Source organism: Dromaius novaehollandiae, unplaced genomic scaffold, assembly GCF_036370855.1.
Source record: "Dromaius novaehollandiae isolate bDroNov1 unplaced genomic scaffold, bDroNov1.hap1 HAP1_SCAFFOLD_45, whole genome shotgun sequence".
Taxonomy (NCBI): Eukaryota; Metazoa; Chordata; class Aves; order Casuariiformes; family Dromaiidae; genus Dromaius; species Dromaius novaehollandiae.
The window spans coordinates 1,346,433-1,362,254 of NW_026991505.1; the positions used below are offsets into that span (position 1 = coordinate 1,346,433).

A 15,822-nucleotide genomic window follows, 5' to 3' on the forward strand; every position below is an offset into this window, starting at 1 on the left:
GTACAATGGTAACAGGGGCATCTGACAGAGACCCTCTGGGACCACAGGACCTGGGCTAGCCCTGTAGAACCAAAGCCGCCGTCGCCTCGCATTTTCTCCAGATGATGGGGCAGATAGTCCAGAGCCCCCTAATTAACACTGTTCCGGCAGTGAGAGGAGGCTTTGCTTCCCAGGGTCCTGGCGCCCAAGCAGGCTTTATTTCAAAGCCTTGACATCCTCCCTTTCGGAGTGTGAAGTGCAGGAATGCAAACTGCTTGTAACTCCCTTATCTTTCCAGCCTCCACCAGCTCCGGGCTCCTTTCTCACTGAACTAGGAGTGCAGCCTAAGGCTCCAGCAATTTCAGCTACACATGCTAAGCAAGTTTTATAGAAGTTGTGCTAAGCAGCTACCTCTAGACAGCTGCAGTTCAATAATTTACAGTCCAAGTCCCAAAGTCTCTGCGAGTCGTTGCCACTGCCTAGTCCATATCATGACTTGAGTGGCCATTAGCAGTATTTGCGCGAGGGTTTTACAGTCTTGCAGTGCACCTTATGCTGATCAGGCTGCGCACTCCCCTTTCTGGCCGGACCAAGCTGGGACTTAAAACCCACTCAAACCCTGGGGATGGGACTCGCACCCATCCCCTGGTACGCCTTATGGTGGCCAGCCTGCGTACCCCTTACAGTGCACTGTTACCAGACCAGAATTTAGAATTTAGGCAGGAATTTAAGACTCACCTTCTCAGTGCCTCTCGGTGCCAAAGATCCCAGGCGAACTGACCCGATGGCGCCAGATGATCGTTTGGCGATGAGAGGCCCCGACAGTGGTTGCCTAGGGTCCCATCAATCTTACTCCGGTTTTCCAGAATTTCGGCTAAGGGCGTCCCCTTTTCTATGCCAAAATTATTTCCCGTATTGAGTTTCTGAAAAGTGTGTCTCAAGCAAGTCAGGCAGCGCACTTCCTTACCAGTAACACCAGCCCCTGTGGCTGGTGGGATCACACACACTCTTTCTCTCACTCTCTGGGAACCGCACTCACACCACCCGAGTCTTTAACTGCTAGGACTGCTGTCCCTTCGCAGTGGGCGGCTTCATCAGCCAACGGGCGCCCCGGTCGGTTCCCAGGCTATACGCACTCTCACACACAGTACTGTTCACACTCACACCAGTCACAGTGACTCTAGACATGGCCCTGGGTCAAATGGATTGTCTGGGTCGTTTCCTGGGGAGTCCCGTCCACCCACCGCCCCCACCACCGTGTCGCTTGATGGAGGTGCTGTGGGGGCTGCGGGTGCCTCCGGTCCCTGTGTTTTCTTCTTGCTATGCTCTTTCAGGGTCTCAAGCATGGTACGCCACGGGGCTAAAAGTCCTGCCACCGTCTTATCGGTTCTTGTTGCCGCATCCCACAGCTTAACTCCGATTGAGTCCCACGTACTGAGGCTATAAATCGTACTGGAATTCACCTTGGGACAGTTCAAGTGTGCCCACACTAATAGCATTTTGAGATCTTGGGGGGGCATCTCTCTGCCGTGCTGTTTCAAAGTCTTTTGCATTACATTTAGCACGGACCTATCTTGCGGGGAGATTCCATTTCCCATGGCTCCCACGTGTTCCTGGCCGTTTACCTCCGTCCAGCGGTAGGTAACCTGTTGCACGCAATGCTGCTTCCTTTCAGCAGCTCTTTGTTCAGCCGGGCTCCGCCACCAGTTCAGCTAACCGCTGCCTCTACAGCCCTGGACAAAGTCAGTCTTCGGTCCCTTTTCGTGAGCCATTTGTGGCGCTCTGATTCATGAACTCCGATGTGCTGGATCAGAATCAACTTTATTCAAGCAAGCAAGCCCTTTATATAAGCTCTAGCCCGGACAGATACTTTCCCACAGTGATTTAAGGTACTTTCTATTGTCCTTGCAAGCGCCACATTATACCTGCCCGAAGGTCATGTTCCCATCATCACTCCCTCATTCTGTGCGGTTACTCCCTATGTTCCCATACTGCTATCTATTCAGCCCATGGCCTTTGGCTCCTTAACTCTGTCTTCCCTGATCCCTTGCTGTCTGCCCCTACACGTAGCGACTAGAGGAGGGGAAGGAGGGAAGGCGGAAGGGTAGGGTTTGAGCTTAGTGGTGAGGCTTCAGGTCTGGCCCTGCCAGAGCAGCTCTCGCGGGCCCTGTGCCAGTGGCATCCCCAATACCTGAAGCCTCCTGACCTCCCCAACACAGCTGCTGTCTCTTGGCCAAGAGCTCCGGGCCCTTCATGTGCTCCCACGCCGGCCTCCAGCTTCTGCCTGCTCACCTAAGCGCACACACAGCACCTCCTCATCAGCACCCAAGCGCTCTCCCCCAAAACCTGCCCCTGCCTCTGATGTTCCCCAACCTCTCTGCCCTCCTGCCATGACCCCGCCCTTCCCGGCACCACCTCACAATGCCAGCCTGCTGCTCCCCACCAATCGCCTTCCTGCACCACAAGGGACCTCACAACCAACAGCCCAGCCCTCACCCCTGCACTTGCAGCTCCCCCTCGCCTGCCTCTGCCCTCTGCTCTCAGCTCCAGGCGCTTGCACTCCAAGACCAAACACCAGCCCTGCCAGGCCTCTGCCTCTGCCTGCCAGGCCCCAAATGCCTTGGCACTATGCTTACAAGATGCTTGCAGGGTTAGGGCCTTTGCGGGAGCAGCATAGGGCTTAGGCTTCAGGCATCAGTGGGGAGGTTGTGCTTTGCAGTTGCTGGGCTTTGGGAAAGCTTTTGGGTGATGGCTGAGTGCTGGCCTTCCTGTTTCTGCTGAGGGTTTTGGGAATGGGACAGTCTTGTGGGACGAGGTGTGTGTTTGTGTGGGGCTGAGACCTCGAGCCTGCTCTAGCACTTGAAGGCAAGAGACGAGGGCTAGGCCTTAGCTTCAGACACAGGGCAAGAGTGAAGGTAGGGGGTAAGGATTCAGGCTGCAGCGTAGCGTTTTGGGTTTGGCCTCTAGTGAGTAGAGGACGGGAAGGAGGGAAGGCGGAAGGGTAGGGCTTCAGCTTAGTGGTGAGGCCCTACCCTTCCGCCTTGCCTCCTTGCCCTTCTCGATTGGCCAAGGCCAAACCCAAAAGTCTACACTGAAGCCACAGTCTCTGCCCCCTTTCCCAAATTCTGCCCCTTTGCCTGAAGCTAATCCCAAGCCCTTATTGCATTCCTTCAAGTCCTGGACCGGGCTGCAGCCCTCACCCCCACTCCAACCCACAGCCCTCTGCCAAAGCTCTAGCCCCTACCGCAAACCCTGAGCACCAAGGCCAAGCCCTACACTGAGCCAGCAGCCAAAAGCTTTGCCTGACCCCACTCAGCACAAAGCCCAAAGCCTGCACGCATGCCTGAAGCCTAAGGCCAAACTTGCTCTGGCGCAGCCTCTAAGCACCCAGCCTTCTTGTAAGCCCAGCTGGAAGGGCTTGGGGGCCTGGGAGGCAGAAGAAGAGCAGGGCAGGTGGGGTGTTGGAGTGCAGGGGCGTGGAGCTGAGGGGAGAGGGCAGAGGCAGGCAAGAGGGAGGTGGCGGTGAAGGTGTGAGGGCTGCGCTGTAGATTGTGAGGTCACTTGTGCTGCAGCAATCTGCTTGGTGAGGGGCATGAGGCGGGCATTGTGAGGTGCTCGTGGGAATATCCAGGGCATGGCAGGAGGGCCAGAGGTGGCTGGGGTGGCAGAGGTGGGCTGGGGGAACATTCCTTCTTTTTTTCCCAGGAGGTCTCTTCTGTTTCAGCCCTTGACTGCCCAAGGCAAGAATGCAACCTGTGAGGACAGGAAGGCTCCGTTTTCTCAGGCATACCTGGCCTCCCTGATAGCTTCTACTCAATGTAAAGCCATTTCCTCAGTGCGGTGCCTGTGCACTTGGCTCTTCTTCCAAAATTGGGGTCATGAAAGTGGTCATGGAATGGTATCCCAAAAGGGCTCGTTGCTTTGCTTTCATTCTCCATGGGCTCAGGTTGATGTGTTCAGTGTCCCATTGTAAGCTGTTAGGGAACCAGGTTTAGATTCAGGGTTCGCTTTTGGGGCCCTGTGTCAGTGGAGATGGTTAAGGATCCCAGAGTAACCTTCCTGAGGCTGTGACACATTTGTTTGGGTGGGTGATGGCTGAGCATCTTCCTGGAGAGGCAATAAGCTGCCAGCGGAGCTCAGAGCATTTTTGGGAACATCATACAGTGGGGGTGGGCAGTGAGTGGAGCCGTACAACACAGGAGACCATCCAAGGTGGAGTCACCGAGCGGTAAAGAGCAAAATCAGGAAATGCATAGGTAAAGGAGGGCTCCGCAATCCCAGGAGAGGCCGTGGAGACCCAGCAGGCTCAGGGAAGAGAGACTGGAGAGCCATCCTTGTACTCTCTTTGGCATGCCATAGGCTGGCTCCAGTGCAGCCCCATAACATATCTCGTGCCCTCGGAAATGCTGCCTGGGCCCTCTGAGCACCCTCCACAGCCACATAAAACGGGAGGCGGGGACTGCCAGTGGCATGAGAACCATCCTCTTGGGTCTGCTTCCTGCTCTCACGAGAATGGGCACAGTGGAGTCGCCTCACAGCCCTGTGGCACCACCATTGGCTCTCTGCTGAGCAGCAGTGCCTGCACGGAGCCCTGCAGGGAGCACAGGGGAGGGGGACCTGGAGCAGCTGGCCAGGCCAGCGTGGACACCCTCATCTGGGGAAGGGCTTTCTGGGGAGCAGGGACGTGCCTGGAGGGGAGCAAGGGGGTGGTTCCCAGGAAAGGTGAGAAGTGTCATGGCTTCTTTATAAAAACTGCTAAGGATATGCATATGATCAACAGTTGTCATCTGTGGACACTGTGTGGTTCAAATCTCAATACGATACAACCTGGCAACTCTGAGAAATATCGGAGTCTTTGGAACAACCCTTGGGTTGGACTATCAAGACCAGAGTTGCAGGAGAAACTTCAGTCCTGGACATTGTTCACATATTCAGAGGATAAATTGTCAGAGGGCCAGCTTACCCAAATAAATGGACAACTACTTGACTGGGCAATCTTTCTCATGATCATGTCATCACCACCAGCTAACTCTAGGTTGGCTGGATCATTTTAACCTGGAAAAGGGACCTAGCTAGGTGTTTACATAAGGTGCCTATCTAGGTGTTTAATAAATAGCCACCTGCCACATCATCTAACTCATGGTGCTCATGAATGGATCAACAAGAAGAATCCCTTGATTTTCCACCCCAGCTGTTTCAACAAATACTAGAAACTGTTGTAACCTAGATGGCCAGTACTGATGCTGGAGCTGCCACCTGTGTACCAGCTCACTGAAAGGAATGGTGTGTTTTAGGACAGCAAGCAAAGAAAATGGGAGGGAGGGAGGAAGGAAGGGAGGGAGGGAGAGAAAGAGGGAGGCAAGAGAAGTTGGCTACCTAGTTTTTAAGATCATTCTGAAATCCTGTTTGTTTTCCTTTTTTTTAATTCAAAAAAGGGTTTTCTAATAAGTTTTCTTCATTCCAAATCCTAGCTGAATATACTGTATCTTTCCAAAGCTGAACTATTAGAGTAGTATAGTTGGTCACATATAGCACACCACTTTCAAATAGGATGAATTTGTTCTGTTCAGTGGTGTCAGGAAACCTTATATAGCCCTCCCTGTCACGGAAACAATCACATTTCTTTCCAACAAAGGAAAATTTCCATCTCTCTGATAGCTCCTCTTGGGATCAAGCCTCTGAACCTTATGGGACTTCAGTGCAGAAAACATCAAGGCATAGCGTTTCAGGCACACAGAAAACTAATGATGTTGTGGGGAGCTGAACTGATTACTGATTATTTGGACAGCCAGCTCTCACAAGCAGGAGGAAGCTGTAGAATCAAAAGCCATTTCTGGAAATATGCAAGGTTATAGCACATCATTCTCAGCAAGACTAACAGTTTTAATGGGGAATTTGCCAAGGAGTTTGACACATGGTTTTGTAATTCCCAAGGATAATACATGGAACAAGTATCATGGCTTCCTTTGACCTGCTACAACTGCACAGCTGGACTCTGCCTCTGGCTTAACATCTTTTGCTCCCTTTATAGTCCATGAAGATCTTAAAATGCTTTTTCTTTTCTTTTCACTTCTAAAGATGGAGATAACAAACTATGGTGATTTTCTGAAGGCCTCAAATACCTGTTTCACTGTCCCCTCTGCAAGCTGTGTTTGCCATGAGCAATGGCATCTGAAACCTCCATAGAAGTGCCCAGGTGCCTGATTGAGAGCACACAGAGGCAGGGGCTGGTGGGGCAGCAGAAGACCCTGCAGGTGCTGTCATAGTTTGCACAGCCCGTGGTGGTGGTGGTGGCCATCACAGGGCTGTACTGCGCTGGCAAGTCCCACCTCATGAACAGGCTGGGTTGTGAGAGGATGGATGAGAGAGGTGGGGAGCCACACAGGTCCCGGCCCTGGGCAGCAAAGATGCCACCGTTTTCCTGCTCTGTAGCTGACACTGCTGAGCCCCTTGCATCCCCTCCACAGGTTTCTCCCTGGCCTTCCCCATGCAGGCCCATACCAAAGGTATCTGGCTGTGGCGTGTGCCTCAGCCCTGTCAGCCTGGACACACGCTGGTGCTCCTGGACACTGAAGGGTGGGGTGATGCGGAGAAGGTGTGGGAGAAGCAGAGGCTTCCTTTTGTGCCTACAGAGAACTTTGTGGAAGCTCTCAAGGGCCCAGGCATGTGGCAGGACTCAAGGTGTTCTCATTGCCTGCACTGGTGTGCCAGGAAGAGACACAGGCTGTGGGGAAGGAGGCCAGTGCAGAGCTGACTGGATAAAGTCTGGCTGAGGAAGTCCTCCTGTCTGGCATCCTTCACCTCTGCCTTTGCCTGTCAGAGCCCTCATTCTGCCTGGGATGCTGGCTGTCTGCAGGGGACTGGAGCCAGTCTGTGGCTGGGCCCATGACAGTTTGTGGGACACCGCCTCTTCACAGCCACTCTCCCTCTCATTCTGGATCTTTGATTACTCAGCAGCCATCAGGCTGGTGGGCCTTTTGAGATCCGGTGGCTGGCAGGGAGCTCCAGGCTTTTGAACTGGAGCTGTCTCTGTGGTGCTGACAGCCAGAGGAGCTAGGAGAAGGCTCGTGAGGTTGACAAGCTGCCAAATTCCTCAGCACTTGCTGGTAAACTTCAGCAGACCAGGAATGGGGAGCTCAGGGAGTCCTTTAATAATCAGAAGCCTGTGGGACTCGGAGAGTTAGGAGTTGAAGACAAGGCAGCTATAGGAAGACATGGTGATGTTGTGTGTGTGGGTCTCTCCAAAAAGCTGACCCTGCCATGGCCCATGGTTAGGCATTTAGGGCCTGGGGATTTGGGGCTTTGCTCACTCTTAGGGGGCCTTGCACAGAGTTTCTTGGTATGAGCCAAGGCTGTTTGTTCCTGGGAAACACCAAGAATGACACATGGATCTTCGTGCTAGCCATACTGCTGTCCCGCACTCTGGTCTATAACAGCAAGGGCACCATCAACCAGCAAGACATGGACCAGCTGCAGTGTCCTCAGTGGGGCAGCAGCACCAGGGATGCCCCATCTCCCTCAGCAGTAGCTAAGGGGTTCACACATCTCAGCTCCTCAAACGGCTGCTTTTTATGGGGAGATCAGAGCCTGCTCGTGATGCCCAGTGACCAGGCTCTGGTTCCTCAGGGATCCTGCGCTCCAGATCTCAGGGCTGAGGGTTTGAGCCCTACTCCTGCTGGTGACTCCAGGCTGCTCTCTGTCCCTGCAGAATCTCCCCTTTTCCCCATCAAATGCTGATGGGTGGGGAGGGTGGGGTTAGAGTTAGGGTTAGCCCCTCCCTGCATGAGGATCCAGGGTCTCTGTTTCCTTAGCCAGCTCCCCAGCTATGTGACAAAGCTGACGGAGAATGTAAAGGTGAAAGCAACACCTCCGGAGAGTGGAGATGAACTGGAGGATTCAGATAAAGTTTCCTAGTTCTTCCTGACCTTTGTCTGGGCCGTGCAGGACTTCACATTGCACCTGAAGGTGGATGGGGAGGAAATCTCTGAGGACGCGTACCTGGAGAATGTGCTGAAGTTAAAGCCTGGTAGGGGAATGGTGCTGTTCCCAGTGCTTTACTTCAGGAAGGGCAGGATGTGTCCAGCTCTGGACAGCTGCATTTCAGCGTAAGGCAACAAAAGCCCAAGCCCTGTGAGCTTGCTCCCTGGCCTACCTCCGCAGGTAGCAGCTGGGAAACCCATCTCTATAACCATTCCCAGGAATGCCTCCACCAGATCTCCCCAGACTGGAAGTGCTTTGGTTTTGACTAGCCGGCCAGCAAGAGGGACCTGCCACCCTTGGAAGAGCTTCATAACAGTGAGATCGAGCCTGAATTCCAGGAGCAGCTGGTGACATTCTGCAGCCACATCTGGGAGAAGTCTGCACCCAAGACCATCCATGGTGGCAGCACAGTAGTAATGGGGAACTGTGAATGCCAGGGTCCAGAAGGTCAGGGCTGGCTAGTGGCTCTTGGGACTGTGTCTGGGGAAGGCTCAAATGCACAGCCAAATGATGCAGGTGGGAAATGGAAGAGCTTTTCCACTGGCTGCTGTACTTGCCTCTTGATTGAGAGCCACATCTCTCCCGTTTCCCCTCCCTGTACCCATTCTTGCTGCTCTGCCCCTTTGCTGCTGTTGCAGACTGAGCATTGTGGCTTCACCACTCCCAGCTGCTCAGAGCTGAGGATGGTCCTCAGGGCACCTTCACTCCTCAGGAAAGGCACTCCCTGAGGGTTGTCACAGGGACCAGCATGTGGTTGAGTCCCACCTCTTAGAGACGAGAGAGTGACAGAGAGCTCCTCATGTACCAGTGGCAAACTTCTAGAAAGGTCTCATCCCCATGGGAATGTGCTACCATGCCCTGGGACCTCTTCCCCATCCTAGAGGATCTGGGTCAGGAGGGATATCTGGAGGTCTATATCCACACCCTCTGCTCTGAGCATGGCTAACTTCCCAGTTAGAGCATCTTGGTCAGTACTTTGTCCAGACAAGTTCTGAAAATCTCTGGGCCCCTGTACCACTACTGCTCCACTCTGATGCTGACAGTTTTTTCCCTAATACCCAGCTGAAATGTCCCTTGCTGCTGCTTCTGCCCTTGTCCCTATTGCACCTTCTCCTTCTGTTCCCCCGGCCTGCTCTGAGCACCTGCTTTGGACTGAGCAGAGACAGGCACTGCTTATTCCGACCTGGGGTCAGAGGAGGGCACATGGAGACTCACCTTTACCCAGCCCAGAGGGACTGTGGCAGTGCCCGTGGGCTGACAACAGAGCAGAGCAGGACTGAGGGGAAGTGAGGAGGTCTCCAGCAGCTCCTCCCACAAACCCCAGGTAGGGAATCACTCACTGGAAAGCAGTCCTGAAAGACTATGAAGTAGAAGGGAATGCTCTGGTGAGCTGCCGCTCTTGCACACCTGGACTCTGCATTTCATCTATGGGCACTCTAAAGAGCGGTGCCTGTGGTTTCAGCTCCAGGCACATCCTAGACTCCCCGTGACCAACAGCGAGTCCCTGCCACAACTGTTGGGGGCTGCTCTGGCTTCAGAGGGGCTGCTGGGGGAGCACTGGGGCTGGCGCTGCTCACCCTGCACCTCCCATCCCAGGGTGCCTCTTGGGCTCCTGGCAGCTGTTGCAATGATCAGGAGGAAGAGCCTGTTCCATACCAGTGCAATGCACCAGGGTAGTGTATCTTATGATCCCAGCAAGAAAGGCACTCAGACTCTATAAGGTATTGCTTAAAATACCATTTAGTGGAGCTAACACAAGAAGGAAAAAAGAGGAAAGACAATATTACATCCCGTTAGATGCTGAGAACCCCAAGCTGTGCAGCACTGGACAGACCTCCAATCAGGGCATGGCATGGCACAGCACACGGTGCAGATCCCATCCATGGAGAGGTTCACCAGCATCTTGCTCTTTAGGGCTCTTACAGGATTTCCTCAGAAGAAAACAATCCTATTCATCATTTATAGTGTCAAAAGGAGGTTTGCATGAGAACTTGCTCCTTCTCTTGAGATAAAGACAAGGGCACACAGGTGGTGGAATTGCCAATAGCAAATGGGAGCTGTCTACAGGCAGGTGTTGGTGTTATAATACGCCTGGAGAGTTTGTCCTGCAGCCAAGGGACACGTGCAGCACAGCACAGGCTTGAAGGCCAAGCTGTACGTGCAGCAAGGTGCAGCACAGCACGGCACATGCCTGTGCCTGCTCAGGTTACCCGTTATGTGGATCACCAACTCACCGATGTACAATAGTCTTCCAGTTAGGATCACTAGCGAGCCCTGTCTTGCTTGGGTCCAGGGGCAGCTTGGGGGCCTCAGCAGCGTGGGAGGGAGAGGCGGGAGATACCTGAGTGCAATGGAGGTGCTGCTCTGGGGTCTGGGACCTGGCAGAGAGGGCTCTGCCCTGGATACTGCCTGTGGAGCCGGTTCCCAAGAGAGAAATGGTCTCAGCTGTCCCCAGGGCATGGGTGAGTGACAGGAGAGAACCCGAGGAGGCCAGGCCTGGGACAGGGATGGGAAATGGCTCTGTTGGAGGTCTCCCACAGAGGGGATGAGCTGGGCCTAGAGTGCCAGGGGCCATCATGATGTGGCACAGCCCCAGGGCATGCTCTGCCGGCTGCCAGAGTGGGGCTGGGCTGTGATACCAGTGCCAGGAGGCCTTCCCCAATGGACTCCCAAGCTGCCAGCTGGCTCCCAGCCCTTGCCTTAACGCTGCTCACCCGAATGAGCTTCCCAGGGCCTGCAGGGCCTGCAGAGCTGGTTCCTGCTCTGTGCAGCACAGCTGCCTCTTGGCAATGGAGCAGTGAGGAGTGTCCTGGCTCCAGCCTGCACCCAGCCCTGCTGCCCTGCACGTGGTCCCACAGACCTGCCCTGCAGGCACTTCACAGGGCAGGGTACCTTCAGGGGTGGGGAAACATCCCCCTGGCACAGTCCCAATGATGTGCCCCATCCCCCCGCAGCCCTCCTGCTTTGGCAGCCTCCCACCAGTGCCCAGTCCCTGCCTAGCCCTGGCTGTGCCCCACACAGGGGTCAGCACACCGCTGTCCTCCAAGGGTCTTTGGGGGTCTGGGCCAGGAGAGAGGCTGCTCAGGGCTGGCTCTTCCCCCTCGATACAGATGCTGACATCAGGCCTGGAATGAACAATCAGAGCTGGAATTTACCACTGCAAGGGGACAGGTCTTTACCTTTTCCAACTACACATCAAATGTTCTCTCCTTTCGAGAGGCTCCATCCACTGCACGCCCCCAGCACATGGTGCCCCTGGAGATCCCATGTGCTCTTCGAGCTGCCTCCAGATTCCCTGCCAGAAGGATGGTGTCTGCCACTGGTCCTGTCTCATGTATGACAGCCCCGGGCAGGTGAGTGGGAGCCCATTCACCATCTCCACTGCCACCACAGTGAGCCATGAATCTAGCCCTCCGTGCCTAGCAGTCTTTACTGGTAAGACTGGTCCCCAGGAATCCCAGGACCTAGAGTCCGGGGCGGGGCGGGCGAATCTGGAGAAAGGAAGACTTTCTCTTGGTAGAGGAGGATTGGGTTAGGGATCACTTCAGCAAACAACTTACACAAGTCCATGGGCCCTGATGGGATGCATCCACAAGTCCTGAGGGAGCTGGCGGACATCATTGCTGGGCCACTCTCAATTATCTTTGACAGATCATGGCAACCAGGAGAGGTGCTTGAGGACGGGAAGAAAGCAGATGTCACTCCAGTGTTCAAAAACGGCAAGAGAGAGGACCCAGGGAACTGCAGGCCAGTCAGCATCACCTCAATCCCTGGGAAGGTGATGGAGCAGCTCGTCCTGGGAGCCATTTGCAAGTATATGAAGGATAAGAAGGTGATCAGCAGTAGTCAGCCTGCACTCACCAAGGGGAAATTATGCTTAACCAACCTGATAGCCCTCTGTGATGGAAAGACTGGCTGGGTGGAGGAGGGGAGAGCAGTGGATGTTGTGTATGTCCAGTTTGTTCAAATCTTCTCTAATCTGAGCCTCCTCTACCAAGGGTAAATCTTCACCTCTCATATTCCCATGAGTCTCAGGGGCCTGAGATTCCTGAAGCCATGTCTCATCAGGAAAGACTGAGACAAAGCAGGCACTGTAAACCTTTGCCTTTTCCATGTCCTTTGTTACCATGTCCCCTGCCCTATTCTGTGCTGCAACCACATATTCCCTAGTCTTCTTTTTGCTGCTGATATACCTGCAAAAGCCCTTCTTGTTGCCTTTCGTGTCCCCCACCAGAGTCAGCTCCAGGTGGGTTTTGGCTTCCTGCATGCTTGGACAGCAATTCTATATTCCTGCCTGGTCAACTGTCCCTGTTTCTGCCTCTTGTATGCTTCCTTTTCATGCTTGAGTTCAGTCAGGAGTTCCACGTTCATCCATGCAGGCCTCCTGACACCTTTGCTTTGTTTCTTGATTATCAGGATGGACCATTCATGAGCTTGGAGGAGGTGATCCTTGAAAATCAGCCAGCTCTCTTGGACCTCCCCCTTCTCTCCAGGACTGTATCTCATGGGATTCTTCCAAGCAGGTCCCTGAAGAGGCTGAAGTCTGCTCTCCTGAAGCCCAGGGTTGTGATCCTGCTTTTTGCCCTCCTCCCTCCTCTCAGGATCCTGAACTCCACCATCTCATGGTCACTGCAGCCAAGGCTGCCCCCAGTCTTGAAAACCCCAACCAGTTCTTCCTTGTCAGTGAGTATCAGGTCCAGCAAAGTGCCTGCCCTCGTTGACTCCGTGATCACCCGTGTCACAGTGTTATCATCACTGCACTCCAGAAACCTCCCGGATTGCTCCTGCCCTGCCTTGTCCTTGTGTCCTTGTGTGCACACACTTGGGGTGGGACCCTCCTGCCCTCTTTTGTTGATTATGAGGTCTCTTTCATCACCTACTAAAGCACTCAGCAGCACTTTGAAACCTCAAGCCCTACCCCTCCACCCACCATAAACGTCTTCCCTCCTCTGCACTCCTTGGAACAATGTGCACAGCTGGACAAATTGGGTTTTCTTGGGTGATCACGACACCCACTTCCCAAACTACTTCCAGCAAATCCCTCCCAAGCCCTTGGGCACTGCCAGCCACTCCAGCACAGCACAGCCTCCATCACAGTGTGGCAAAGCCATCCCGACCATGGCCCTTTTCTGAATCATTTTCTCAGGACAGCAAGTAGAGAGTCATGGAGCCCAACCTAGACTTCTTGTGCACCGAGGAAATGATGCCCTGGTGTGGCATGCATCTGCATGGAGGATGGCAGAAGGCAATAGTGCATTGCACTGGGTGTATCCAAGCAGCATCAAGTTATGACATGGCTCCTAAGACACTTTTCCTTAGGACTGAGCTCTGACGCAGGGGCTCAGATGCCCTATGGAAGCCCCCCTTCGATGGGAAGATGTCAGTGGGAGACTGGCATCAGCGGGAGAACCACTAGCCATTCTTCAGCCACATCTGAAAGTCTCCTGGTTGTGCCCCACAAGGTCTGCAGAGGAAGCAGGCAGAGGGCACAGACCACACTCTTGTGCACTTTTTATGTCTCAGCTCCTTCGCCATGAAGTCTGGCTCTGCAACCCAAGCACACTGGTGTGTTCACCCACCCTGCCTGTTCACACAAGTTATCTGAAGACTGGTATTTCCCACCCCCAGGCACTCTCCAGCCCACTTCAGGCCCCTCCCCAGCTCTCCCCACCTCCCATTGCCTCTCCCAGCCCATCCCAGCAGAGCAGGACAGTCTGGGAATCACCTCACGGCAGTGTCCACCACAGGATGCTGCAGGTATCTGCATACTTGACACCAAGCCTGAGCCCCTCAAATGGGCACAGCAGCTCCTGGGGTGGCAGAGAGTGGGTGTCAGCCTCCCCACCAGCCCTAAGAATGGCACTAGGAAATGGAAGCCAGTCACTCCCTTGCCCCCCTGCTCTTGTCTCTAGGATGACAGCTGCCACCTCAGCTGCCTCCTAACCAGCCCCACTCCCCAGGCCAGCACAAGTGTCCTGGTGCTGGGGCTCCTCCAGCAACTCCTGCTGCTCTCCAACCTCCCTTCCTAGTGTAAGACGAGCCCAGCCTTCAGGCACTGCACTGGGAAGATCCCTTTTTATTACAGAGATGCTGTCACAGCAGCCAGCTCCGACCCAGGCACAGAAGGCCTCTGGTCAGGCAGACCAGGTTCATGCCTCTGGAGAAGTGTGATAAATACAAATATCTGTGTACAGAAATGATTTGCACAGATATAATAAACAAGCAAAGAAAAGCATAAGCCAGCCTGAGAGAAACTGGGAATCGTTCATGAAGAGAGAAGGGCAGCCTATGAGTGGTAAAATACTACACATTGAATCAATTTCCTCAGTGCCTCTTTGATCTCTTTGTTCCTCATGCTGTAGATGAGCGGGTTCAGTGTTGGAGGCACCACTGAGCACAGAACAGCCACCACCAGCTCCAGAGCTGGGGAGGACATGGAGGGGGGCTTCAGGTAGGCAAACATTGCAGTGATGGCAAACAGGGAGACCACGGCCAGGTGCGGGAGGCACATGGAAAAGGCTTTGTGCCGGCCCTGCTCGGAGGGGATCCTCAGCACGACCCTGAAGATCTGCACGTAGGACAGCACAATGAACACAAAGCACTCACAAGCTACACAAAAACTAACCGCAGTAACCCCAGCTTTCCTGAAGCAGGAGTCAGAGCAGGAGAGCCTGAGGAGCTGGGGGATTTCACAGAAAAACTGCTCCACAGCATTGCCTTGGCAGAGTGGAATTGAAAATGTGTTCGCAGTGTGCAGCACTGCATTGAGAAAACCACTGGCCCAGGCAGCTCCTGCCATTTGGACACAAGCTCTGCTGCCCATGAGTGTCCCATAGTGCAGGGGTTTGCAGATGGCAATATAGCGGTCATAGGCCATGACAGTGAGGAGATAATATTCTGATGAAATGAAGAAAAGAAACAGAAAGACCTGGGCAGCACATCCTGAGTAGGAAATGGCCCTTGTGTTCCACAGGGAATTGGCCATGGATTTGGGGACAGTGGTGGAGATGGAGCCAAAGTCCAGGATGGAGAGATTGAGCAGGAAGAAGTACATGGGGGTGTGGAGGCGGTGGTCACTGGCTATGGCAGAGATGGTGAGGATGTTGCCCAGGACGGCAGCCAGGTAGATGCCCAGGAAGAGTGAGAAGTACAAGAGCTGCAGCTCCCATTTGTCCGCAAATGCCAGGAGGAGGAACTCGGTGAGGAAGCTGCTGTTGGACATTTCCTCCCTCTGGGCAGTGGGGACTGTCCAAGGAGGAGAAGACAACGAAGAGTTAGGAAAGACTCCTCTGAGCCAAGCCCATGCCATTTCTCATAGGCTCCCCACTTTGCACCCCCTCACCCCCCAATAAACGTGCATTTCCTTTCCCAGTTTTGGGAGGATCTTTGCTCAGCCCCCTTGCTTTAGCTCTGTTTTGTGCTGGTTGAGTTTGCTGTGAGGAGCAGGGACCTCTGCCCACGGGCTCCAAAGGAGTCAGTCCTGCTCCACGGCAATGAGCACACGGCAATAGAGCTCTGATGTTCATTTTATGTCAGATGAAGGTCCCCTTTAACGGGGAAGAGCTTTGTAATATCTTCACACAGAGTTCCTGAGACTGTGGGCTGCTGCAGCAATGCTTAAGGTTGATTTTATAGTCATTTTGGCAAGGTTTTTTTCGATGCTCCCACCACACGTGGGGAGCTTTCTCTGAAGTTGTAGAAATCCTCATTTCTGTTGTTGGAGAGATGAAGACTACTGAGACCAGAGAGGAAAAAGCACTCCCCGTGGTTTAGCGCAGAGTCAGGACAGCTGATCTGTCTAGCAGATTCATTCCCAGCTGTCCTGTGCTTGCACCTCTCTCAGCTGGAGGACAACTGCCCTCC

At 53.9% G+C, this 15,822-nt stretch overlaps 1 protein-coding gene across 1 annotated transcript; it reads right to left on the bottom strand.

Annotated features, from left to right (window-relative positions):
• Positions 1-14,245: 14,245 nt before the first annotated feature.
• Positions 14,246-15,181, bottom strand: LOC135327049 (olfactory receptor 14A16-like). The gene has a single exon (XM_064504666.1). The coding sequence runs from the start codon at positions 15,179-15,181 to the stop codon at positions 14,246-14,248; it is 936 nt and encodes a 311-aa protein (XP_064360736.1).
• Positions 15,182-15,822: the final 641 nt, after the last annotated feature.

What these genes read in the sequence shown, in the direction of transcription:
- LOC135327049 (XM_064504666.1), bottom strand. Translation starts at nt 15,181, where the DNA reads ATGTCCAACAGCAGCTTCCTCACCGAGTTCCTCCTCCTGGCATTTGCG.